At 43.4% G+C, this 27,050-nt stretch overlaps 1 protein-coding gene across 1 annotated transcript in view; it reads left to right on the forward strand.

The window, feature by feature from the left end:
• Positions 1-3,481: 3,481 nt before the first annotated feature.
• DHX35 (DEAH-box helicase 35) overlaps positions 3,482-27,050 on the forward strand; it is a 66,048-nt gene continuing 42,479 nt past the window's right edge. The window contains exons 1-5 of the mRNA XM_059406998.1: positions 3,482-3,597; positions 8,962-9,095; positions 13,494-13,586; positions 20,000-20,077; positions 25,844-25,948. Coding sequence (XP_059262981.1) covers positions 3,558-3,597; positions 8,962-9,095; positions 13,494-13,586; positions 20,000-20,077; positions 25,844-25,948 — 450 coding nt within the window. The 5' untranslated portion in view covers positions 3,482-3,557. The remainder of the gene's footprint in view (positions 3,598-8,961; positions 9,096-13,493; positions 13,587-19,999; positions 20,078-25,843; positions 25,949-27,050) is intronic.

Raw genomic sequence — 27,050 nt, forward strand, 5'->3', positions numbered from 1 at the left:
GGATGGGCCTTGTTCCTCAGACAGACATGACAGAGACTCCCCTGCTAGCTGAGTCTCTCCTGGTGGATCTCCACACCTCTGTACCCAAATCCCTGGAGCTAAGTAACACTTTTGCTTACGCTAATACATGTGTGAACTTGCTCATTTGTGTGCAAGCCAACAAACCAGACAGGTTTACAGCTGTTACAAGTTGCAGAGGGCCACACCTAGACCCAGGGGGACATCCCAGCATCGTGCAATTCGTCCAAGGACTACCTCTTTTCAGGCTGGAGGCTAGTTAGCTCTCTCTCATTTGGCTTCATGGAGGAGAGACCCAAGGGCAGTTAGGACTCTTCTCAGGAAGCCAAGAGTTCTAGCGCATGACTCTTGGGAGGGTGGCATGGACATCTGTTATTTTTGCTTCCTTCATTCCATCTCTGCTAACTTCACTCTGAGATTTCCCCCTGAGGTACCATTCTGTTTCCAACTTTTAGTCCACATCATTCTGGGGAAGCTGACCACATCTGACTTGGGGTAGAGTGTGTGACCTAGGTTTAAGCCGGTCAGTACATCCTATTCCATGGCCCTGATGTCAATTCAGGGATGGAGAATGAAAAAAATATATATATATATTCAGATACTTTTGCCAGGGTTTTTTGGAAAGAGGCTTAAAGCTAACTAAGGACATGGTGCGTGAGCTAACAGCCATGTGACACTCATGTCAGGAGAAGGCAGAATGTTACATTCAGAAGTAAGTTCTGGGGGTGCCTGGGTGGCTCAGTTGGTTGGACGAATGCCTTCAGCTCAGGTCATGATCCTGGAGTCCCGGGATCGAGTCCCGCATCAGGCTCCCAGCTCCATGGGGGGTCTGCTTCTCCCTCTGACCTTCTCCTCGCTCATGCTCTCTCTCACTGTCTCTCTCTCAAATAAATAAATAAAATCTTAAAAATAAAGAAGTCAGTCCTGATTATGTCCTATGTGACCCGCTGCAGCTGTGTCTCAAGCCTGAACTACTCTTGGGTTTTTTGAATTAATTAACTTTTTGCATAAGAGAGAATGCTCTGGGTTTTCTAGCACTTATTGCATAAAAGCCTTAACTAGTACAACGATGAAAACCCCTAAATCCTATGCCTCCTAAACATGGCCAAGATGGTTGGACTGGAAATGTTTCAAAGTAGAAAGGAACAATTTACCATAGGCACAGAAAAACTTAACATATAAATGAAACAAAATTTTGAGGAGTATTATCTTTCTGAAATACCAATTATCATTCAGAAGTTGAAAAATATAACCCTGGGTAACAAAATGTTCAAACTTTCACGGAATTGTTGGCAATGAAGTAAATAAATTATGCTTGCCATCTCAAGAAACACGTTTTAATTTTAGAGTAGCTATTTAAGGCCAGTCTTTCCAAAAATAGTTAATTAGGAAGGATAAGACAAGTCTATTAAGACCACTCCTAGTTTGTGACAATAAAACCACACCATCAGCATCCAGATTATCACTTAGGTGTTTTCTCTAATAAAAGAATGTGAAAGCAAAATGACCCATTAGGGACAGTCAGGCTTTGAGAACTTTCTGAGGCGGATGAACTAATTCTTGTCTAGGAGAGCTAAATAAGCTCTGATGATTTTAAATGGCTTATGTGGGTGAAAACCATTGGCTTGGGAATTAGAAAGCCTGTATTCTAGTTTCAGTTCTGATACTAACATTAGCTCATTGAGTGTGACCAAGTCCTTTTAATCTCCATGAACCAAAGTTTTTTTTCTCCCATAAAACAAGGAATTTAGGCTAGAGGTTGACTGAAGTCTCCTCTGACTTTAAGTTTATGATCCAGTAATTTGAGCATGGCCAGTGTACCATCTCTCTGTAAACAGGAAGACTTCTTCACGTAAATCAGAGTAATTTATAAAATATAGAAATTATAAAAAGTGGCATTTATTTCATTTTCCCTTGTATTCATGTATAAACCCCATTTTCTGTACTTCAGCTGTTAGTGAAAATAAGATAAAACAAGGAAGGATCAGTGCCATGCAGAATTAAAACTAAGTAGAAAGCATGGTGTTTTCCTGTACATTATTCAACAGGTACTTAGTATCGGGCTCTGAGTGAATTTGTCCTTAAGAAGCTCCCCATGTTAATAGCGGAGGCAGATTAACTATAGTTCAACTAAATGGTACCACAAAAATGAGCAAACAGGCTCTGAGTTTGTGTACAGAGGGGGGATGCTTAAGCCAGTGAATTTAGAGTACACTTAGAGCCGGCCCATATGAAGATATTTTAAAGATGAGTGAAGATTTCTTGGCAGAGAGGTTATCATGTATTGAGCCCTATATTTATTATTATGGAACTAAAGGGGATATTTGGAAAATGAATGCATCCCTGTAAATTTGATTTTTCCCCCCTGGTGGATTTGCCCTACTTAAGTTAAGGAGAGTTAACATTGACTGAATGCTTATGTCTTACACTGTTAGGTGTTTTAACATGTTACCTCATTTAACAGAACCTTTGAAGACCTCATTTTACAACTAAGATTAGATGACAGCTAGGCCTGACGAAATGGCAAAGTCAGGATTCCCAATCACCTCTACTTGTCTTCAAGGCTCTTGATCTTTCCAGGGTATGCCATTTCTTACAACGAATGCAGAATTTTCGTCACAGCTCTAAAAACGCGTAAATTCTGAAGCCTCTCCCTTCCAGTTAGGGGCCTACCCATAAAACATTTCCTCTTTTTGGGATTAGTGGAATTTTCTCTAGCTCCTTGATTGGAAGAACCATCTGAGCAGCTTCCTAAAATGCAGGCTCCCAGGCCACACCCCTGGAGATTCTGACTCAGAATTGGATCCAGGCTTAGAATCTATATTTTTAACAAGCAACTTGGAATCCTAAAAGCAGTCAGACTGGAGGAAACACTGGGTTAGTGCCCTAGCCTAACTGATCTACCCATTTCTTAGACTCTTATTCCAACCCCCCTCCCCGATTTCCATACCACTTACCATTGTTTTATTCACCGGTGATAATAAATACTACTGTTTCTTGAGCATTTATTCATTTACTGTCCAACGTCCCCCCCACCTTGGACAGACGCTGCACTAGGGGCCGAAACTGCAGCACCCGGGCATACAGTGGGCTCCCAACAATTATTTATTGGAGGCAGCTGCTCTTAATATGGAGAGGACTGAAAGAGAAACGGTCAAGCTGGTGCAGCTTGTAACATAATCAGTATTTAGCAGTTCATTTGGGATGCATCATCTCCGCGTGGCCGCCAACCTGCCCGGGCCATGCTGCTGGAAAGACCACCTCGAACCCTCACACACCACACTAAAAAAGTCAGAGAACCGCTCCCTTTTCCCCAATATGGCGGGGCCCGTCACGTGGGTCAGCGGGCCGGGCCGGAGCGCTCCTGGAAACCTGCCGTAGGTCACGTGATGGGGGGGCGGTGGAGAGCACGGGGGCGTGGCCGTAACTCCGCCGGAACCGCAGGGGCCTAGGCTCCCCGCGGGCCACGCCCCCCAGCCCCTCCGGGGGCTCACGCGCAACGGAGGGGTGGAGTCAACCTCGTGACCTTTCACCCCAGCATGGCTGCGCCCGTGGGACCGGTGAAGTTCTGGCGACCGGGTAAGGCCCTTGGAGAAACGCTGGGCAGATGCGGCGGCCTGACTTTGATCTTGGCCCCGCAGCCGGCGTCCTGGAGCCTACGGACCTGCTCGCAGGCCTGACCTCGGCGGGCTGGCCACCGCCGCCTCAGAGCTGGTAGGCTCTGCGGCTCGGGCGCCCACCGTGGTCCCGACAGATTCGGGCGTCCGCCCCCAGCCTGGGCAGAAACTCTCTGTGTGACCTTGTTAGAGTCTCAGCTTCCCCGGGCCTCGTTTTCCCCACGCGTGATGCCTGTCTTGCCCAACGCTGGGGAAGCGCTGGAACGCCCGCCCACGCGTGTCCTGTTACCGCCCGGGGCTGCGCTGTGGCCGGGCGAGCCGTGCTGCTGAGGGCTTAGGAGCTCAAGTGTGGAGTTGGGTTACCTGGGTTCGACTTCTCGGCTGTGCCCTGGAGTAGCAGAGTTCTTTGGGCAAGTCACTTAATTTTTCTGAGTCCTAGCCTCCTCCTGTGAAATGGGTGGAGTAATAACTATCCTGTGGGCTTGACTGACGAGCACGGTGCCTTGTCTGACCCAGAGTAAGTGTTCATAGAAAAGGGAAAGTGCCTTATTTTGTTTTAGGGTAATCCTTGCCCATCTTGAGTGCCTACCAGAAAGTGACCGCCCTCCTTTGTATTGGCTGTCACCCACTTTCCCTCTCTCAGGCAAACAGGAACGTGAGTCACAAAATGCTTTGCCTGATGCGTTTTCGTTTCCTTATTCATCAGGATTTTATTGACTGTGTACTTGCCAGATCCTGCTAGATGCCTTCCTCCTTCCATCAGTTTCTTGTGAAAAACAGAAGAAGTTTTTTTTATCAGTTAACCAGCTTGCCTTTTTCCACCACTTGCCCCTCTGCAGGTGTGGGTGTGCAAAGTATATTGCAGCAAAAATGAAATGAGATGGAGAAGGTAATACAGGGAAAGCTTTTAAAGGGTATTTTAGAGTGGTGCCCTGAGATGCTAACCATGCATATATGTGATGTGGGAGATAAGACCAAGCAAGGGATGTTAATTCTTTTTAAAAATCTGTAGTTTGGGGGCGCCTGGGTGGCTCAGTGGTTTAAGCCTCTGCCTTCGGCTCAGGTCACGGATCTCAGGGTCCTGGGATCGAGCCCCGCGTCGGGCTCTCTGCTCAGTAGGGAGCCTTCCTCCTCTCTCTCTGCCTGCCTTTCTGCCTACTTGTGATATCTGTCTGTCAAATAAATAAACAAAATCTTAAAAAAAAAATCTGTAGTTTGTCCCTTAGTGACAGTTGTATTCAGCATTTCAAATCATTAGCCAGTTATCTGTCCTGAATTTTATTTTCAGCCAGAACTAAGATTGCATTAGGTGATGAGATACCTTCTATTTTACTTACTCAAGCCTTTAATAACGGGCCAAAACATTAAGTATAATAAAGGCGTAAATGAATTGTCGCAAATCAGAACAGAATACTGTTTTGGCTAAAGAGCGTGGGATTGCTGGAAGAGTTCTGTTGCGTTTTTTAGTTCCTTTGTTGAGGGTATACGTACTGAACGCCTAACTGAGTGATCAGGAGGCAAATACAGATGACCAGACCGCTGCTCTGCTCTCAAGATTTATTCTCTCTCTCAAGTTATGATGTGAAGTTAGATATCCTTTAGAAGAGGTATTAAAGTGAGGCAGAAAGAAGTGGTGGTAAGGGAGATAAGTTCTATGAGTCAGACTGTAAAGCTATCCTTGACTGCCACTTGCTAACCCTGCTGACTTGGCAAACTCACTTAAGTGCGCAGTCTCAGTGACCTTATCTGTAAATTGGGCATAACAGCACCTACCCAAAGGATTGTTTTGAGGATTAAATGAGAATGCATGTAAAGCTCTTAGTACTAGGTACATGGTAACTATTTTAATTACACAGAGGCATAGAAGAGAGGGAAAGATTCAATGTGTGGATAAGAAATACTTCATAAAGATAGTGATATTTTTGAGGTGAACAGTGAAACACAAATAAGGTTTGTTCCTTGGAAAGGTAGGAGTATGGAGCTCTGGGCAAAGGGTGCAGCATGACCAAGGCAAAGTGGGATGTGTGCATGCCTCAGGAATGTCCAAAAAACCAAAGTAATTGAGTAGCGAGATGGTGTTGAGTGATAGGATATATTTTGGGGTAAAGCAAGAGATAACGCTGTTCTGTTTCTAGTTCATTATTTTTAAAAAAGTGCTATTTGTGACCCCTCTGCATTCATTCCATAACCCACTAATGGGGCATCACTCAAATTGAAAAACTGAATTGAAAAAATTGAAAGGTGAGGGAATGCTCTGTGGGGGTGGTTGGGGGCTGCTGTTTCCAGCCTTGTTTTGTAGATGGAGAAATGAAGGCATTTGTGCTTTGCAGGATTACGAACTTGTTACTCCCTTAAGTATAGAGAATGCTCCTGAGGGAAAGGCAGCCATAGGTAATCAGAATGGACTGTGGGATGTACATAGAGGGGAGGCAGTCCTCACTTGGCTGAATGAAGTCTTTTGTGAGGAGGAGACACACTCCTTATTGATTGACAGTAGCTCTTGTAAAACATGTCATGACAGAATATACTGAGGAGGGGGCGCCTGGGTGGCTCAGTGGGTTAAAGCCCCTGCCTTCAGCTCAGGTCATGATCCCAGGGTTCTGGGATTGAGCCCCGCATCAGGCTCTCTGCTCAGGAGCCTGCTTCCCCCTCTCTCTGTCTCTGCCTGCCTCTTGGCCCACTTGTGATCTGTCTGTCAAATAAATAAATTAAAAAAAAAAAAAAAAAAAAAGAATGTACTGAGGAGGACTTAGCTGTAGGGGAGAGCCGGGGAGGGGTAGTGAAGAAGACCCTTGGGTCATTTAAACCCTGGTGTGGGAGCAAGGAAGAGTCCTTGCAGGAGTGATGCTAACATGGCTTTAAGACAGCCTGGAAAGGTTTAAAACGTGTTTTAAAAAGGAGGGAATTTGCGACAAAAGCAGTGGATGAGGATGAGGTATTCTTTGCAGTAGTTTTCTTGGGGAAGGGTTATAAGAAGTTATTTAGATGTGGCGATAATAAGGGAAGAAGGGAAACCTGCCTCTTTGAACACAGGCTTTGTTCCAGGTCCTGTTCTATCTTTTATCTTGTTGAAAGGAAGGTCAGCGTTTTGGCAAAAACAATACGGCTGTGCCCCACTTACACGATTTTTGGCAATCTTGGACCTCTGGAACACAACTGTGTTCCTAGAAATAAATGAAGAAGGGATTAGAGATCTGTGACAGTGACTCTAAACTTAGCTCTAGGGGGTTTATGGACCATGAGCATTTTCTATCCCGATACATTACATTCAGGTGTATTTTTCAGGAGAGGGAGTCCATAGCCTTTATTAGATTCTTGAGGGGATTTGGGACCTGCAAAAAAATGTCAAAATAAGTTACTGGGACAAAGGTGCTTTCACATGGCATCAGACTCTGAGTTCAGAAGTCCTGGGAGATGATGGTTTTGGATAATCACCCCTATAGTGCCCCCATGTTTGATCTTCCAGGCAGGGTTTTTATGATTCACAGAGGCATTCCACCCCAGTGCTCAAAACTCTAGCCTTTGAAAATAGCTTCCTGTGTCGCGTTGAATTCCAAACCCTGTGTCACTTACTACTCTGAGTTCTGTCCAAGGGGTACACACACAAATCGGCACGAAAAGTTCTGGAAACTAACCATAAAAATTGAACCCATGTTCCTCTTAAGGCATTTTCCTTCAAAGGCTAAAATCCATGGTACCTATAAGAGTTTTATATGATGGGATATGGCCATTTTTCACCATCCTGAGCACCAATTTGTCATTGTTCTTACCAAGCAGCCATCGTGGAAAGCTGTCATTTAATCTGCTCGGCATTGGTTTCTTGGAATGGTACTTCACACCCAACCACTCCAGGTCTGTGGTTCAAATGGGGGCTGCTTCTTTGGAGAACAGTGTGGAAATTCCTCAAGAAATTAAAAATAGAACTTCCCTATGACCCTGCCATTGCACTCCTGGGTATTTACCCCAAAGATACAGATGTAGTGAAAAGAAGGGCCATCTGTACCCCAATGTTTATAGCAGCAATGGCCACGGTCGCCAAACTGTGAAAAGAACCAAGATACCCTTCAATGGACGAATGGATAAGGAAGATGTGGTCCATAGACACTATGGAATATTATGCCTCCATCAGAAAGGACGAATACCCAACTTTTGTAGCAACATGGATGGGACTGGAAGAGATTATGCTGAGTAAAATAAGTCAAGCAGAGAGAGTCAATTATCATATGGTTTCACTTATTTGTGGAGCATAACAAAAAGCATGGAGGACATGGGGAGTTAGAGAGAAGGGGTTTGGGGTAAATTGGAAGGGGAGGTGAATTATGAGAGACTATGGACTCTGAAAAACCATCTGAGGGGTTTGAAGTGGCGGGGAGGTCAGGGTACCAGGTGGTGGGTATTATAGAGGGCATGGATTGCATGGTGCACTGGGTGTGGTGCAAAAATAATGAATACTGTTACGCTGAAAATAAATAAATGAAAAAAAAGGGGGGGCGGCTGTCTCCTGCATCCCACACCACTGGCCATGGTTGGTTGGATCAGGCTGGGTATTGGACCTGCGCTGGGGGAAGAGGACCCTCCCCCGGCTTCCAGACCCCACACACCAGGGACTCCCAGCCTTACCTCGCTGAGTCTTTTACTTTCTCTTTAGCATGTGTTACCACCTCCTGACGAAGCTGTGTTCTGGGAGGAGGAGTAAAAGAAGCAAATAAGCTGCTTAAGGGTAGGGCCTAGCATCGGGAGTGTTCCCTGTGGTATCTCCTGCACTTCAGTCCTTGTGGAGTGAGTGAGTGGATGGCCCGGAATTATGAGCCTGAGTGGCCTTGGTTCCAGCTCCGACCCAAGAAGCCAAGTTGAGGGATCGAAAGGAGCTGGTGGAGAGGCGCTAAGATGAGAGAAGGAGCAAGCCCCGGCAGCATTTGCGTGCCTGGTTCCTGTTGTCCCTCGTCCTTGCCACCCGCCCCTGCAGCAGCGGCCCTCTCCCTGCGCCTCAGCCAGTTCCCACTGGGATTCTGTCGCTTGTATGAGTAGTAATTGGTAGTGACCGGAAAACATTGTCTTCTGGAATACAGTTATGTGTGGCCAAGTTGGAGCCCAGTGGGACTCTCCTCTCGGTTCTTGATGCTTCGGTGAAGCTTTTTAGGGAAGATTTTTGTATTCTCTCAGTCTTTCCTAGATGCTCTCCTGAAGTTAAAGTTGAGTATCTTCTAGTAGTTTGAGGTCAAATGCATTGCTTGTGTTGTATCTTTGCCTTTGAATTTGTAACGTCTGCACATTTTTCTGTGCATTGGTTGCATCAGAGAATCTGAAAAAAGCATTTCTCTTACAGGTACCGAGGGACCAGGTGTCAGCATCTCTGAGGAGAGACAGAGTCTAGCTGAAAACTCTGCAACAACCGTCGTCTACAATCCCTACGCTGCCCTTTCTATCGAGCAGCAGAGGCAGAAGCTGCCCGTGTTCAAGGTACACTGAATAAGCATGCGCAGTCGGTTGGCCCGAAGCAGTGTGTGGTGACCGCAGACTTGGTACCACAGTGAATCATGTCCTCTCCCTCTTAGCGATTCTGTAGGACACAGTGAGCTCGGAGCTGCCCTTATCTGAGAGGATGAAGCTCAGAATACGTGTGTGTTACTTAACCATATAAACCTTGAAAGTCCTTAAATTTTTTTTTTTTGTTGTTAGATATTGTTACAAAATGAAAAACTCGAAGAGATGGAACGCCATTCTTTTCCCCCTTCTTTGATTTCAGTATGGACAAATTCAGCCATATAGAAGAGTAGAGAAAACAGAACGATGAACTGCTGTGCCTCCAGCTTCAACAGATTACTAGCCTGTGGCCAATGTTAGCTTTCTTTCTTTTTTTTTTTTTTTTAAAGATTTTATTTATTTATTTGACAGACAGAGATCACAAGTAGGCAGAGAGGCAGGCAGAGAGAGAGGAGGAAGCAGGCTCCCCGCCGAGCAGAGAGCCCGATGTGGGACTCGATCCCAGGACCCTGAGATCATGACCTGAGCTGAAGGCGGCTTAACCCACTGAGCCACCCAGGCGCCCTGTTAGCTTTCTTTTTAAAGGCGAATTTCTTTAAAAAGGACTCACTGGATATATGAGGAGGTTTCTGTGGAAGAAGTTACCTCCCACTGACACAGTGACAGGATTTGGGTGGTATTATATACTCTGTGCACATCCGGCCCTTGATTTTATTGGTCTCACAAAATGGACGTATGTTCATTTTGTAAGAGACCAAAGCATAAGCTAGAATTCAGAATACGTTTGTTTATAGCCATAGTTCTCCAGTGCAGACACACGTGGTCCATGGGCTCGCTTTCTTCCTGTTGCCAAGACCACATGGGAAGCCAGACTGTAATCAGCAAGGGAGCCGTAGAACAAGGGCCATTTAGATAGAGCTGAAGAATGTTTTCTTCGTAATAGCCCCCGAGGAAGGGTGATGCGCTCTTGAAGCCTCACGTGATGCCCCTGGAATGACACCAGTAGGTGTGGCCACCAGCACCCGTGGCTCGCTGTCTTCTTCTTCTGTACAGTGCTGGGGGAAAGCTCCTAAGTTCTCACACTAAGGGTGTCCCTTTGTCTAGACGGTGTTAATCATTCCTCTTCTCTTAATATGGGCTTTCTCCAAATTGATTTGAAACAGAATCCTTCTTAACTTAGCCAAGTCACCTAGATAAGAGTTTTATGTGGTTCCGAACATTTTAGTCACTCACTGACCTTTCTGGGTTTCTCTCTCAGTTGATTAACTGTATTCAATATATGTGAAGGTAAACCAGCTTGCCCCTCAGGAGATAAGATTATAGGTTCACTGTTGCTGCCTCACTGTTGAGGGATGCAGTTTGATCTGTGGTGGTATCAGGATTCTGGAGCTAGACTTTAGAGCTCAAGCCCAAGCTTCCTTGTTTTTGTGCTGTTCTCACAGCACAAAACACCATCTGAGCTTCTGTGTTGGTATCTGTAATATGGGACTAATAACCCCTCCCCCACAGGATCATTATGAGGCCCAGATGAGATAATCCACACAGAGCATTTAGCAAGGTCGCTGACATATTGTGAGTGTTCAAGTACACAGATAATTATTGTTTACCAAGAATTTAATTTGGGCCTTTTCTTGAGTGTTCTTCATCCTCCAACTGAACTTACAAGAAACTATAAATAAAACAAATGAAAAAGTAATCAAGGTTTAACATATTAATGGAAATTAAAATTTTACGGGTTATTGGTAAAAAGCAAAACAGAAGTTAAGCATAGTTAGGTTCTCATGAGATGTTAAAGATAAATCTAGAAGATGAAAAGGGTAAAAGGGACCCATTCACCAACCCCTCCCCCATTAAAACTAAAAGTAGCTTTAAAAACAGAAATTGAAACTATAAGGGGCAATAAATTTAAAGTTACTCCCTTTTCCCTGCTGCCATACAAGGCAGCCTTCTCAACCGCCTTCTATAGGGTGGTGGTCTTGCTGGGGCCCGATCACTGCTATGCGAGGTGGTCCTCTCACTCCCTTACACGCCCCCTCCCTGAAGCTCTGTCCCCTCCTCCGCACCAGCCCTTGTGCATTTCTCTCCTTTCGCCCGTGGGTGCTGCTGTCATTTTTGCAGTCTCCAGACTGGAAATCTGGTCATGTCTCTCTCGAATGTCACACCAACTTGGACCTTCTCCATGTGCAGCCCATCTTATCTAGTATGTGAAGTGTGAGTTACGGCCTTCAGTTTTCTCCAGCTCGGTCTCATCCAGTAAGGCACTGACAGCCCAGGGAAGGTCCAGACTCTAGCTCTGCTAGGGAAGCCGGGACTACCTGTCTTGTAACTCATTTCCCAACCACACCTCGAGCCTTTTGTGGGCTCTTGATAATGCCCCTGGAATAGAGTTTGTATAGTTTGCTTGTTTCCATCTTTTTCCTTTTTCTTATGTTATTTCCCTTTCCTGGAATGCCTTGTCTGTTTCTTTTTGTATTCAGATTGTCTTCCAAGTTTTCCTTGACCGTCCACCATCCATCCATCTATCCATCTGCCCACCCACTGGTTGGATCTACCATTCACAGAGTACCTGCCAAGATCCCAAACCTTTCGCCTTCCCCTACCCAAAATGAAAGCAATCCCCAAGTCCAGGCAACTGACAAAAAAAACGTTTAGACTAATCAAGAGAAACCACCTGTAACAGGATCTGCTGTGTATGCTTGAGAAATGCAGATTCCTGGGCTCCACCCTACTCCTGCTGAGTCAGAAACCCTCGGAGTAGGGCTAGGAATCTTCATTTTTAACAAATATCGTAAGACGATTTCACACTAAAATGTGAGAGCTAGATATTTGGACCTCAAATAATGCCAAATTAAAAAACCCCAAGCAGCCAGTACTTTCGTGAGGCAGTTAGGCAGCGTGTTCACTCTCCCGGTGCAACTGCGTCGTCGGGGCCCAGTCAGATGGGCCGAGCAGTAAGGGTGGGGGTCTCGGCAGGGTTCTCGGCATTCCAGACCAGGTATTTACGGAATACCTTCATGAATTTCCAGGCTGTCAGGTGTGTCTCTCAGCACACGTGGGTACAAAAACACACTCAGAGGTTAAGTAGATAGGATGTTGGAATCATCTCTTCTGTTTTCTGCTCACAGTGAATGGGTAAAGAAAGGCTCAGTTGAAATACAGGTGTAGCTTTATCACGAGCTTGGATTTAGAGGTAGAGGTGAAAGCATATTCTTTTTGTCTTTTTTTCCCCCTCAGTTAATAAGTGGAAGAATTTGTAACTAGGTAATGTATAACTTGTAGGAAATGTAAAGCTCTCCGTCACACCCTTGCTCCCTGGCCACCCTCTTCTGCTGCTGGAGGTGACACAATGACCAGTTTTTTGTTTGGTATTATTTCCTGCCAGGATAGCTTGTACATAGCATGTATGTATCCTTTCTTTAAAAACAAAAATAGTAGAGTATTATTTATACTGTTTTGCACCTTGAGTTGCTCCCTTAACATATCTTGTTGGCCATTCCTTATCAGTGCAAATAAACATTTGTTCTTTTTAAAAATTTATTTATTTTTATTTATTTTTAAAGATTTTTATTTATTTATTTGACAGACAGAGATCACAAGTAGGCAGAGAGGCAGGTGGCGGGGGTGGGGGGAGCAGGCTCCCTGCTGAGTGGAGAGCCCAATGTAGGGCTTGATCCTAGGACCCTGAGATCATGACCTGAGCTGAAGGCAGAGGCTTAATCCACTAAGCCACCCAGGCGCCCCTCTTTTTTTTTTTTTTAATTCAGTTAATTAACATATGGTATATTACTAGTTTCAGAGGTAGAGTTCAGTGATTCATCAGTCTTATATAACACCCAGTGCTCCTTACATCACATGCCCTCCTTAATGTCCATCACCCAGTTACCCCATCCGCCTACACCCCTCCCCTCCAGCAACCCTCATTTTGTTTCTAGTAGACATTTGTTCTTTTTAGCACCCAAGGATATTCCATTGTTGGAGTGTTTCATAACTAATTTAACCCTGTTGATGAACATTTAGACTGAATTTTTGGCTATTACAAAAAACACTTCAGTGAGTATGCTTGTATATATACCTCTTCGTTCATATGTAGTGTTAGTATGTGTAGTATAACTTCTTGTAAGTGAAAAATCTTGAGTCAAAGGGTATCTGCATTGCATACTTTGTTAAGTTACTGCTCTCAGTTGCACTTGTTTCAGCTTATATGGTCACCAGCACTGCAAACTGGGAATCTATTTTGATAGTTCTTTTTAAGATTTACTTTCCTTTGGCAAACAGCTCAAACAACTCATTTGAAATTTATAATGTTTAAATATCTTTGTTTAGGTCTTTTAAGAAAATGTATGGCTCTTTACAATGTATGTTTCTATTTTTCAGCTTAGGAATCATATATTATACTTGGTAGAAAACTATCAGACAGTGGTGATTGTTGGAGAGACGGGATGTGGGAAAAGCACACAGATCCCACAAGTGAGTATATGCTCATATGTGTCTTTGCACTTAAATTTGGATGGAAGGGTTTTTTTTCTTTTCTTTTTCTTTTTTTTTTTTTTGACAGAGATCACAGCTAGGTGGAGAGGGAGGCAGAGAGAGAGAGGGGGGAAAGCAGGCTCCTCACTGAGCAGGGAGCCCAACGTGGGGCTCGATCCCAGGTCGCTGGGATCATGACCCGAGCCGAAGGCAGAGGCTTTAACCCACTGAGCCACCCAGGCGCCCTGGATGGAAGGGGTTTATAATTTGAGAACTCTCTTTACTATAATTTGCTTTTTAAAGATCTTCTGTCAGAATATATTCAACCCAACTAGATACTTTTTATTCAGCTTTTGGCTCTTGTGATCGATGACCATAGAAGTAACAGTTGTCTTTGATTTATTATAATTCCAAAATAATGATTGAATAGCCATACTCTGAAAGAACAGTGGGGACTCAAAGAGGTATAATGCCTGGTTTTTGTCCTCAACCAGTTACAGTTGAAGAGGAGGGTGAAATGAGTCAATACTGCTCTAGTTGTAAATAAAAATAGACTACCAAAGAATTTCATGGTGCTCTGGAAGGAGCCCTTGTTACGAGGCAAGCCACTGTCTAGTGTGGACAGAAGTGGACAGAAGGATCAGGAAAGGCTTTGTAAAAGAAATGGCATTTGAAGTAGACTTTGACCATCGGGAGCTGGCCAAGAAGACGTTCTTATCCAGGAAATATTGTGGCAGAGACACTGGGGTGTGAGAAGTGTTTGGGACTCAGCAAGAGTGGAGAGACAAGGTGAGGTCAAAGTGTGTTTTACAGCCGTGGCTTGGAGGGTGAAGAATGATACGTCAGTGGTCAAGGATGAGAGTCACTGCAGGCTGTCCTTCCCTTTTTAATGTAGATTTTTATAGAACTATGAACCTTATATCACAAAGTACTTAGATCATAATTGTACAGCTTGATACACTTTCACAAGTGAATACACACGTGTAACCAGCACCCAGATCAAGAAGCAGAAGAGAACATTACCAGAGCCTCAGAAGTCCTCTGTGTCCCTTTCTGGTCTCCTGCCCTCTCTTCCTGCTTCCTGGGGAACACACAAGGATATCTCTCATTCTGGCTTCTAACCCCACAGATTAGTTCTGTTTTTCATCTTACAGAAGAGATAATACAGCTTCTTTTGCCCAAATCAATAATGGATTTAGGCTGTGGCCCAGACATAGGTATTTTTTTTTTTTTTTAAAGTTGTCATTACATTATTCTTAGGATTTTTTATTTTTTTAAGATTTTTATTTATTTATTTGACAGAGAGAGAGATCACAAGTAGGCAGAGAGGCAGGCAGAGAGAGAGGAAGGGAAGCAGGCTCTCTGCTGAGCAGAGAGCCCAATGCGGGGCTTGATCCCAGGACCCTGGGATCATGACCTGAGCCGAAGGCAGAGGCTTAACCCACTGAACCACCCGGGCGCCCCAGGTATTTCTTAAAAGGTCCCTGGGTGATCTCCATGGGGAGCTAGGGCCAGGTAAGTGAAAGGGAACAGACAGCAGTAGAGAAAGGACAACAGCACATGGTGGCCTCTAGGCAAAAGAAGCTGTATTATCTCATAAAGGTTTATTTCTTCGTCCTACTCTGTGGTCTTCTTGGGTTGATGATCCAGGATGGGAGATGACCCAAGATGGGGCCTGGGAGTCTTGGGGTACATGGCAGGATCAAGAGATGGCTTAGGTTTTAGAACTTGTGACTGGAAATGGCACTTCTGCTCAAGTTTCATTGGACAAGGCAGGTTTCATGGCCAGGTAGTGGTCAGGTGGCGGTACGTGTAATCTTGCCTCGGGTGTGGGGGTGGGAGGTATTTGGATCCGCCATACAGTACAGCACAAGGATCTGGTCATTTCTCCCAGCAAGGCTTAGCTGCCGGGCAACAGAGAGGCCCTGCTGAGGGGTGAGTCCAGGGAAAGAGTGGCCTGGAGGCGGAAGAGCAGGATCTGAGGATCTGGCCTGGGCATTGTGGAGAACAAAGGAAACTTTTTTTTTTTTTTTTAATTCTGGAGAATTATTTAATAGGTTCACATGGTTTGCAATTTAAGAGATGTGGAAGGACATAAGAAGATCTCTCCTCTGCCCTGCCCTCTGATGCTCATTTCCTGTATGCAGATAGAACTGATGTCATTAGTTTCTCAGAGATTTTCTTACTGCATTTACAGAGAACTGTGTGTGTGTGTATCCACTCTTTTAAAACACAAATAGGTAACATCTGTGCGTGCTTTAAGGTACCTTGTTTTTTTTTCCCCCCTTAATGTATCATTTTTCATTTGTGTAGATCGCACATAATTTATTTTACCAATTCCTAGCTGAGGCATTTAGGTTGTTTCCAGCTTTGTGTTACCACAGTGATACAGTGAGTCAGTTTGCATGTAATTTAGCACATGTGTGGGTATACTTACAGAATAAATATAGTAATTAGGGAGTTGCTGGATCAGAGGGCAATTAATTAATTAATTGCTTTTAAGGAACTGTGTTTTCTTGCAAGCACTGTGTTTCTTGAATACATTCCCATGGTTGCAGAATTCAAAAAGCACAAAGAATAAACGATGAGGAGTGACTCTCCGAAACTTTGCTGGTGAAATTGATGAATGGGTCCTTGTGTGATAGTTGATCATATTATCGGTCTGGATACCTGCCTCCCCTCGTTGTGGAAGGACCATCCCTCTTCCCTGCACCACGCAGTTCTTCTTCCCTGAGACCACCGCAACTCCTGGGGACGCTAATTTGAGTTACGGCCTAGGAAAATTGGACAGGCTGAGGAGCTGAAGGTCACAGCGAGAATGTGGAGCAGGTTTTTCTCAACACACCGTCTTGCTGGATTTATATAATGTCTTTCCTTGGAAAAGTACCACATGCTAAAGCACCAAGCACCCGTTTGAAATTTCACAAACTATTTGTGGAACCTAGATGATTTTTTTTTTTCCCCCAGAGCTCTGTCAAAACAATGGACGATGAAAACAAGTTCTTTGCTACACTTTTTGTTAGCGCTGTTTTTGATGGAGTGCTTCCTTATCCCGCTCCTTAATGAGAACACCAGATTTGGTGACCCTTAAAAAGAGCGAAGATGGAATTCAGCGTGACATCCACTTCCTTTTGATAGCAACACTTTTCCTGCTTTTGCAGCATCTTTAAATTTTCATCTGTCAGCAGTCATAAGCATGCAGTGGTCTGAATCACAGGTGTATGGAGGAGAATGGCTTCATGGGCAGGTTGTTTATTATTATGGAAATTACTTTTCTCTTGCTTACCACTGTTACTAAGAGATTGACTACAAGTATGTGTGTTTTATTTCGGATGGTAGAATCGTGTCCTGGTTATGTGGCATGGCCGTGATTTGCTGAGCTTAAATCCCAGCTCTTAGATTTTTACCCAGGTCCTTGGACAAGTTATAGGATCTCTTTGTTTGCTTCTCTCTAAATTGTTGATGATGCCATTACCTTCCTCATAGGTGTGTTGTGAGGTTGAAACGGGCTTATGCAGGCAAGGTGCTCTGCACAGTGTCTGACACCTAATAACATAGTCCGTGAATCTTAGTTGTTATTTCTCGTAGTTTTGTTTTTGTCTTTGTGTTGATTGGTGTGGTTGGTAGTGTTTTGCTTATGCATTTAATACAAGAGAGGGAAACTTTACAGTTTTTATAGCAAAAACCTACATTATCTAAAACATGTTGTTCCTTACAGTCATTTTAAAAAAACTATTATTTCTAGCTAATTTTGGACTGACAAAACAGTTGCAAAAATAGCACAGAATTCCCTTAAACCTCTCCCACCACTTCCCCTGGTGCGGTAACCAAAAGCAGGCATCGCCATGGGTACAGCGCAGCCACTGGGCTACAGATCTTAGGCATCTCTTTAGTGTTCTCACTGGTGTCCTTTTCTAGCTCCAAGGTCCAGGACCTCACTTTGCAGTGAGTTGCTGTGTCTCCCCATCTTCTCTAGGTTGGGACAGTTTCTACAGTCTGTCCTCCTCATCCTTTAGGACCTTGGCAGTTCTGAAGCGTGCTGGGCCTTTATGTGATAGAACACCTCTCAGTTTGGATTTGTATGATGTTTTCTCATGGTTAGAATGAGGTAGTGCATTTGGGGAAAGAATACCATAGAAACGGTGTGTCCTCACTGCATTGTATTATGGGGTTTGAGATACTGATGACTGATCACTGGCCAAGGTTAACCTTGGTTCAGGTGCCAGGTTTTGCGTCTTAAGTTACTGTCTTGCCTTTTGGTAGTTGGTAAATATCTTGGGGGGAGATATTTCAGACTCCCCTTTCCTTCAAGCTTTTGCCTCCTAATTTTAGCATCCCTCAATGGATCTTGTCTGAGCACTTACTCAGGCATTTGCTTGATGCTTTTCTCTTTCCCCTTTTCCTTCATTTAATGGAATCTTCTCTAAGGAAGAACTGTCCTTTCTTCCTCATTTATCTGTTCAGTTGTTTCTGTATATCAGTGTGGATTCATAGAGATATATTTGGTTCTGTGGCCTAAAATCCAATACTGTCTTTTTTAGTTTGTTACTGTGATCATTAGGAGCTCCTTTAGTTAGACCCTACGTTCTTTCCTAAAGCCTCTGTCCTTTTTTTTTTGAACCTTTCCTTAGTTTCTAGTACTACAGGGCATTTCAGGCTTGTCTTCTATTTTCCCTGCACTAGCCCTGGGATCGAACACTTCTCCAGGGAGCCCTGGCTCCTTTATTGGAGAATGGTGTTTAGAAATCAAGAATTGGGAGGTAGGGTGCTCATTGCTCTGAGGTGTCATTGCTGTAAGTCTCAGTGGGCTGATTTAGGAAATATAGATGGGACTGCTAATCCCCTTACATGAAAACATCTGTATATCTGTATCAATCTGTATATGTATTAAAAACCATGAATTTATGCTAATACTTCTGATGGTAATCCAATGCCATGGGGCTCATTTTAGCCTTTCCTTGTTTGTAAATTTCACCTACAGTGAGAAACTCATTCCTCATTATTTTCAATATGTTAATTATTTGTTGAATTCTAATGTAAACATAAAGTAGTTCTAGAATTACTAACCCATACCCCCATTTGGTTATTTACCCACATTTACTAACTAGATCACAGTTCTCTGTCTTTGGCTTTACACCATGCAGGCCAGACGGTGTTCTCCAGTTACTTAGGTTGTGTCTTCTCCACCCGCTTTGGGGTGATCCTGTAATTCATTTGTACTACAGGAAGGGCCATTTGTTAGTGGATTTCCTCCTGGTTTCCCTTCATGTACATCTTGATTGGTTTTGGTTACGTCTTGGACACTTGAAGAGCACGTGGAACATGCCTGGGTCGGAGTCAGAGCTCCCCAGAAACCGCGACTCAGAGCATCGTCGTTCCCTCTTCCTTCCCTGCGGCCCTGTTTCCAGTCCTCCTCCTTCCTTCCCAATCCTCCGTCGACAACCATTCTCTTTCGTTTCCTCCCTTCTTTTGAACAAGTGAGCAGAGACATGTAATAGGATTTTAAATTTTTGTCCTACTGTAAAATAAATAGTCATTTTGAAACAATTTAGACATTATAAAAATGTGTAACTGATAACAGCTGTTACCCACTTTGGAGTTTAAAAATGTATACAATCAAATGAGTATATAACAAATGAATATATATAGTAAATAAATACATATATAAATACATACATACATACATACATAAATACATAAATCAGATAAATACATACCATTGAATTTTATGTGTATGGATATAATGGCGTATATACACATGTACAAAATCTAGTTATTTTATATAATTAATTTATTTTTTAAAGATTTTATTTATTTATTTGACAGAGAAAACACAGCTAGAGAGGGAACACAAACAGGAGGAGTAGGTGAGGGAGAAGCAGGCTTCCTGCCGAGCAAGGATCCCAATGTGGGGCTTGATCCCAGGACCCTGGGATCATGACCTGAGCCAAAGCCAGATGCTTAATGACTGTGCTACCCAGGCACCCCCAGTTATTTTTATTTAATCTGACTAAAGTGTTTTGTATGGTTGATATTTACATTGAGGTGTCTCTGTGCATACTTTAAAATTCTTTGTTCTATAGAGTTAGCACTGTTCTGTGTGGCCCATGGATAGAAGTTTATTCCTTCAGGCAGCTCTGGTACTTGGAAATTTGAAGGACTGGGGAGGCAGAATGTTGAACTTGGGCCTAGGTTCTTCTGATTATCACCTCTGGTGTGAGTGTAAGCAAGTTACTTAAGATTGCCAAGCCTCTGATCCCTCATTTGCAAAATAATTTCCAAAATGTCTACCAGGATAAGAACCATCTGTTACTAACTTTCTCCGTGATTTTAATACAATAGGGTTATTTTGGGAGAAATTGTTTCTGGAGAAGTGGTGTCGGATGCGTACTTACATGTGGTTTTATTTGCAGTACCTTGCAGAAGCGGGCTGGACCGCCGAAGGACGAGTGGTGGGAGTGACCCAGCCTCGAAGAGTGGCTGCCGTTACAGTGAGTTTCTTTCCATGTTGCAAAAACTCCATTTGCGTCTTCTGTTTCAGTAACTTCTTTTTTTCTTGTTTCCTCAAAGCCTCAAAATGAATATGGGGTGGCTCTTGAGTGTTTAATTCTTCGGTTGAAAAAGAACTACAAGCTGCTTATTTTTGTAAATTGATACCTGTACATTACAAATTTTTAAGTAGTAATAAAGTACAGGGGAAGTCAAAACAAAAAATAATTAAAATAAATAAAAATGTCACCACCCAGTGAAAACCTTGGGAACATCTGTGGACGTCATTCTGAGCTTTGCGCTTCCATTCACACGAAGGTGACTGGTAGCGTTGGATGGATAGAAGTATTCTAAAAAGTGGATGGCAGCTCCACGTTTGCTTTTGTTGAATTTCACAAAAGGGGAAACCAAAGTGAAATAGGTGTGGTTACTGAACTTTGGAGAAATATTTGTTCACCACACGAGAACCTGTGGAAGTTTGAAAACTAAGAAACGAGATTATAGAAAGCTTTACTGTTACTTCGTTTTGAAACTGTTACGGGTAGTTTCCTTACCAAAGAGCAGAAGCCCACTTATTCTTTCTGTATTTTCTCCCCTGTTTGTTATAGATGCTGCGCTGTGACTTTGATTTCAAGGGTATAAATACATGTTCTTTTCTGTAATCATAACTCCCACAGCTGATTAGCTTTATTTCTAGTTTAAAGAGAGCCAATGTTCATCACTAATTCTTTGCCATGGTTTTGCTGACCTTGAATGGCTCATTTTGACTTGTTTCTTGATTGGCTGAGTTGTACATGCCTGAGAATGTTTGGTTGTGGTCTTTGTTATGAAACTCTTGCTTCACCCTCTCTTTCCCTGGGAACTGTGCAGATGTTACTCACTGCCTTTTGACAAGAGGATCGCTGTGCAGAAGTTTGAGTTTCAGCGGGCTTTTCCCCTCCTTCCTTCCTGGCTCACTTTTTCCTGCCTGGATGCTTGTAAGCTTGTTTTTGTGCCAGGACATATCTCGATGTTGATTGTTTGGTTTCATTTTTTCTTAATACTGAAGAACTTTGAGTCTTCAGGTTCAAATCTCAGGTTTTCTTCTATTCTGTCTTGGCATATATATTCTTTTTTCTAAGGGCATCAATTGAGTGTGTATTAGATCTCCTTTGTCTGTTTTGAGTGTTTATCACCATCTCTGGAATCATCTGTTCTTTTCCAGTTTCTTTTGTAAGATGTCTCTAAACCTGTCCACAATATCCATGATTGTTTTTAGTCAAATGTATTCTGTTTTGGTTCCTTTATCTCTCTTCTTGGGTCTCATAATCACCTCTTCAAATTTTTTTTTTTTTTAATTTATTTGTCAGAGAGAGAGAGAGAGCGTGAACACAGGCAGACAGAATGGCAGGCAGAGGCAGAGGGAGAAGCAGACTCCCTGTCGAGCAAGGAGCCCAATGTGGGACTCGATCCCAGGATGCTGGGATCATGACCTGAGCCGAAGGCAGCTGCTTAACCAACTGAGCCACCCAGGCGTCCCCTTTTTTTTTTCTTTAAAAGGGAAGTGAATATCTAGAATGGAAGGAGATAATCGTGATATGTTACAGATTTTAAAAGCTGATAATATTACAAACATTAAAAAAAAATCCAGAAAAATAATGGAACATTTTTATTAACTGCCTGATACATTGTCTTTTTTTTTTTTTTAAAGAGAGAATGTGTGTGCAGGGGTACACACAGAGAATCTTAAACAGGCTTAATGCTCAGTGCACAGCCCAGTGCGGGGCTTGATCTCACGACCCCAAAATGACCTGAACCTAAACCTACCGAGTCTCCCAGGCACCCCCTCCCTGGCACATTTCTGTAAATCTTTTTTTTCCTGCAGTTGTTGGCCGCATTCCCCTGGGTCATGTCTTCACATGAGAATGATTTTCTGTTGTTCTCTTATGGAGGGAGTAGAGCAGTATTTTAGTGTTTCCCTAGCATAGTCGATTCAGATTTGCTTTTTATTATTGCCGCTGTGGGAAAGTTTCTTCATCTTTCTAACAGTTTTTTGTAGCATTGTATAAATTTGGGGATTATTCTCAAATTTGAGAAAAGTCTCTCAGGTGTCCGTCATGCCTGAGCTGGCAGGTTTGGGGGACCTCTGCAGACTGGCTTCTGACCTGTGCATTTCAGACCTTGTTTCTCCTTGACCCTCCTTTGACTTTGTCTTTCTGCCTTACACTGTTTTTAGCTCAAGCTTATGATTTCTTCGAAACCGGATTCCTTTAGCTGATTTCTACTTCTTTCTTTGGAAAATACTTTTAAAGTTTATGTTTAAACTGCAGTTTTGCTTCTGTTCCTGTCTCTTTCCTTCTTGGTCGGCTTTACTGCAGTGGACCGGCTTTAGGACTCTGATGATGATAACTCATCTTTGAGTTGGACCACAGATGGCTGCAGAGTCGTGAGGTTGTGCTGGTCTGGTTAGTGCATGGCCTCCCACCGAATCCCTTCGCCTCTTTTGCCAGGGCAGGATGAGGATCTGGAGGTGCTCTCCTTAGTGACTGCAGAGGTCTGTAATGGCTAACGAGAAAATTCTGTGGGCTTTCTGATTTAGGATGTGATTACTTGCTGCCTGACTGCCTGCCTCTCTGTTAAATCTCACTCCCTGGTGATTGTTTGCTATCAGAATGGTTCTCTGCGGAAACATTTCCTGTGTCTTCTGGGCCTGAACACGCTGCTGCTTCTTGTCTTCCTAAAGTGAGTGTTGTCCGCCCTGCCTCTTGGGGTGGTGACACCTATGTTAAGAGCGAGCCAGTAGTATGCTGGGCTTGGGCGCAGGCCGGAGCCTCGCTTCTAGAGTCAGACCTCACAGTATTTGGCAGCCGTGCTGCCTAGTTTGTGTGGGCTTGTGTCTGGCTGTTTCCTCCTTTCATCGAAGATGTAGGGTTTGGTTGCTGATATTTTTTATTTCTTGTTTTAAATGAGCTCTCAGAGGAGATGGGGGATGCCTTTATTTTGTCATCCTTACCCGGACACGAAGTTAATTCTTTGCCTTGAGTTACTTTTGCTCAGTACTGAGTTTTCATTATTATGTAACCCTTTCCCCCAGAGTTCACTTTCTCATTGTCTTCAAGGTAGAAATCACTGATAGGCATTTTCTGAGTCTTGTGTGTGTAAGTAAATACAGAGAGAACAGTTGGGAAACTACACTATAGTGCTTAGACTTAACCTTTTATATCACAGAAAGATGACTCAGTTGCTTAGGAATTAGAGCAGTTTTTTCTTTTTGTAGTTGGGAATCTTAGCTCTTAATCACTTTGCATTTAGCTCCAAATGTTACTGTGGATAATTTCCATGAAACGCCGTGCCTTCTCTGGAAAGAGCAGAGTGTATACATTAACAGTGGAGTATTAATAGAGCTCTCAAGTTTGAAATGCTATATCTCAGAGAGTACTTTGTGTGCAGCCTAAACTCTGAAAACAGTCTCAGAGCCCAAGAACAGATGGCATGAGCCACTGCGTGATCTCCATGAGAGACACCTACTAGCGAGCAAGTTCGCTGGGCTCAGAGAGTTGGGGTTTGTCTTCCAGACCAGGCCCTGCCTTGACCTGTGACTCAGGACAAGCTCTCAACCTTCCTTATTTCAGTTTCTTTCTTTGTACCAACGAGGGTCTCTTGCCGCCTCATGAGTTGCGTGCATATTTAGTGAGATACAGTTTGTGAAAACTTAGAACCTGCAGGCAGAAGTGCTCAGTGAGTGGCTTCTCTTTTTCTCTTCACCTTCCTTTCTCTGTATTTATTTGTCTCTTTCAAATAGATACTATTTATCCAGTCCAACTGAGGAAGTTGGTCCAGTTCAATTGAAGAAGTTATGGGAGTAAAACTTAAATAGTAGAGGTAAAAATCTGTTAGAAAGCCAATAGAATATGACCTTTCAAATGTCCTGTGGTGCAATAATACATGAAAGAATAAAAGAGTTTTAAAATAAAATATATTTTATAGCAAATGTATACAAACAGTGAATTGTAATTGTAAGAAAAAATATGTTTGGCTTTTACCTTCTAGACTCATAAAATGATCATATTTTTATGGAGAGGGTTGGTCCATTTATACTCATTGTTACAAGCCTTTTTTCCCATGAGCTCCTCATAGCTCTGCGTACGCATTTTCTATCTGTACCATTTTCTGAGATTTATAGTATAATCTGTGGAGTTGGAATTGAAACAATAACAAAATTTTTGCAGTGAAATCCTGGTTGGCAGGAAGTAGAACCGTCAGAGGTAGAGCAATAATTTAGGATGGATTTCTGATTTCATAAGGTGGTTTCAAAGACTGTGTGGTGTGGACCAGCTGCGGAATGATTGATTCTCTTTTGGCCTACTAGATCTGTAATTCCAAGTCATTAGGCAGAGCCCCTTCTAATCTTCATCTGTTCTTCAGTTTCTTAAACACCAATGGCCAGATAATGCCTAGAAAGCTGAGTGCAGGAAAGTCTTGGGCTCCTGACCCTGGGGCTGTCACACCAGGGCAGTAGTGGAAAGTGCCTCAAGACACCTCCTGTGCCAGCCCCCGTTTCAGACTCAGGACTCAGAGTCCATGGAGAGGTGGCCTCACCTGTGGAAGGGGGGGGGGGGATTAAGTTTATATCATGAATGTTCAACTCTTTAGTTTCTTTTTATTGCTCTTCCACTTTGATTTATTCATCGTTCAAATATTTTGTGTTAATAAGTTGATGACCTTTGAATAGCCTTCTAGGGTTGTAGTAGACCATGCTTTTGGGTTTTGTTTTCTCTTTCCTCTGTTCACCTTTTATTTGTCATGTATATATCTGTAGTTTGTGGTCTTTGTAATATATTATTATGTATTTTGGTTTCTGCTTTTACTTCATTATGTTAACTTGGACCCTTCATTTACCTTCTCATCCTCTTTTCTGCCCCTTTTCATTGGTTTCATTTTATTTCCCCTTTCAGTGCTTTGTGTAGCTGGGGCACTGTTGCAATTGTTTTAGGTTATCTGGCTCAGGTGAAACGTTATTTTGCCTCCAAATAGAAGATGACCTTGTGCCAGTGTTGAATTTGATCATTCCTGTTCTCCACCTTCATGGTCCAGTGGAAGGTGCTTTATTTTTTTATTTTTTAAAGATTTTATTTATTTGACTGACAGAGATCACAAGTAGGCAGAGAGGCAGGCAGAGAGAGAGAGAGGGGAGGAAGCAGGCTCCCTGCTGAACAGAGAACCCAATGAGGGGCTGGATCCCAGGACCCTGGGATCATGACCTGAGCCATAGGCAGAGGCTTTAACCCACTGAGCCACCCAGGCGCCCCTGGAAGGTGCTTTATTTCGACGCACAAAGATGTGGGAATTTTTCCCCAGCTGGTATGCTAAAAAAGCTTTACTGTGGTGAGTCTTGTCCTTTCTTCCACTTTTTGCTTCGACTGCCAGGAAATGTTGTGCTGAATTTGTGGCTCACCTGAAATAATTTTAGCATATCTGTGTTTTAAAATTTTCTCCTTGGCTTTTATCTGCCTTTTTGGGGTCCTGATCTGTACCATCTTTGTGTGATTTCCATTCATGTTGCTTATTGTTATATGACACTTAATTATAAACTACCCCAGGTTGGTTGTAGAAGGAGGAGTGAGACACAGAGTAAATAAATCATGCTTGTTCTCTAATGACCTGCCCCTTTTCTTCTCATTCTCCGCTGTGTTCACATACTTATTTAAAAAATACTAGATTTTCCATAGTATGCGCCCTGTGCAGTAATTTCTGTGTCTCTATTTTTAGCATGATCTTTCTTCTCAAAGGTTGCCGGGAGAGTAGCTGAGGAAAGGGGTGCGGTGCTGGGCCACGAGGTGGGCTACTGCATCCGCTTTGACGACTGCACCGACCCGCTGGCCACGAGAATCAAGGTGAAGTGCTCACACTGCTTTTTCTACTTCGAACCGGGAAGGAGATTCTCTGGGGGCGGAATTAAAAACATGCAGCATCACCGCTGACAGGGGCCCTGTGATACCAGGGCAGAAAGTGTATGAAATCACCTTGGCTTGTGGGAGTTTGGTCTGGGGGGAGGTGTGGAGCTCTCTCAGAGAGTCCCTGAACCATGGCCCAGATGGGACCTCAGAAAGAAGGTTGAGCCCTTGGTTCTACAGATGAAGAGCTTGAGGGCCCAGGAGGTTGAATGACTTGCCTGATGTATGTGTCTGTTGGTGATAGAACCAGGACTCGAGGCTGTCCTTTCTTGTATGTCAATCCGCATAGCTGTCAAAATATAGAAACCTGCCTCTAAAAGAATGAAAAACAGGGACAGGGTGGTATAAATTGATAAAGTATAGAATTGACAAATACTATTTTCACAGGTTAGAACTTTTTCATGTTCATGTGTTGGTGGATTTAACTTGCACATTCTTTGACCTAGTTGCTACTGTTGAACTAATTAGCGTCCGTAGTTATCAGTGTTCGTCGCTGAGCATCTGCCCTGTGGCGTGGGGCTGGAGTCCTGCTCATCAGATGGCTCTGCAGAGCAGTGCAATGGAAATTGCTTGATGAGAATCTCAGTTTCCTCTCAATTTCCACAGAGGAAATTTGAAAGTAATCAGATGAACCAGACAAGTGATTTGTAAAAATAGAGATCGTATTTTCTAAATTTTTGTACTTTGTAATTTTTGTACTTTGTTACTGTTGTGCCCCTATAATGGGTCCGTGATTAAAGGAGCGAGACTGATATAAAGCGAAGGTCAAGCAAAGCTTTATTTCACGCTAAGCATCAAGAATCTAACCGAATGTTTGGGGCTGCACCTCTTACAAGAGAGGGCGACCCTTCTCTGTTTCACAGACTAGCTTTTAAGGGCAAAGGCCATGCGGTTGGGTCTGGCCATGCACAGGTGGCCAATGAGATTGTAACACACACAGGAAAGTCCACAGTGATGCTAGGTGACCAATTGAGTTACAATTTATCCTAGTAGACATTTGAACCAGCCTATTACACCTTGATTGGGATTGGTGCCCAAAAGA

Source organism: Mustela nigripes, chromosome 7 (genome assembly GCF_022355385.1).
Source record: "Mustela nigripes isolate SB6536 chromosome 7, MUSNIG.SB6536, whole genome shotgun sequence".
NCBI lineage: Eukaryota > Metazoa > Chordata > Mammalia > Carnivora > Mustelidae > Mustela > Mustela nigripes.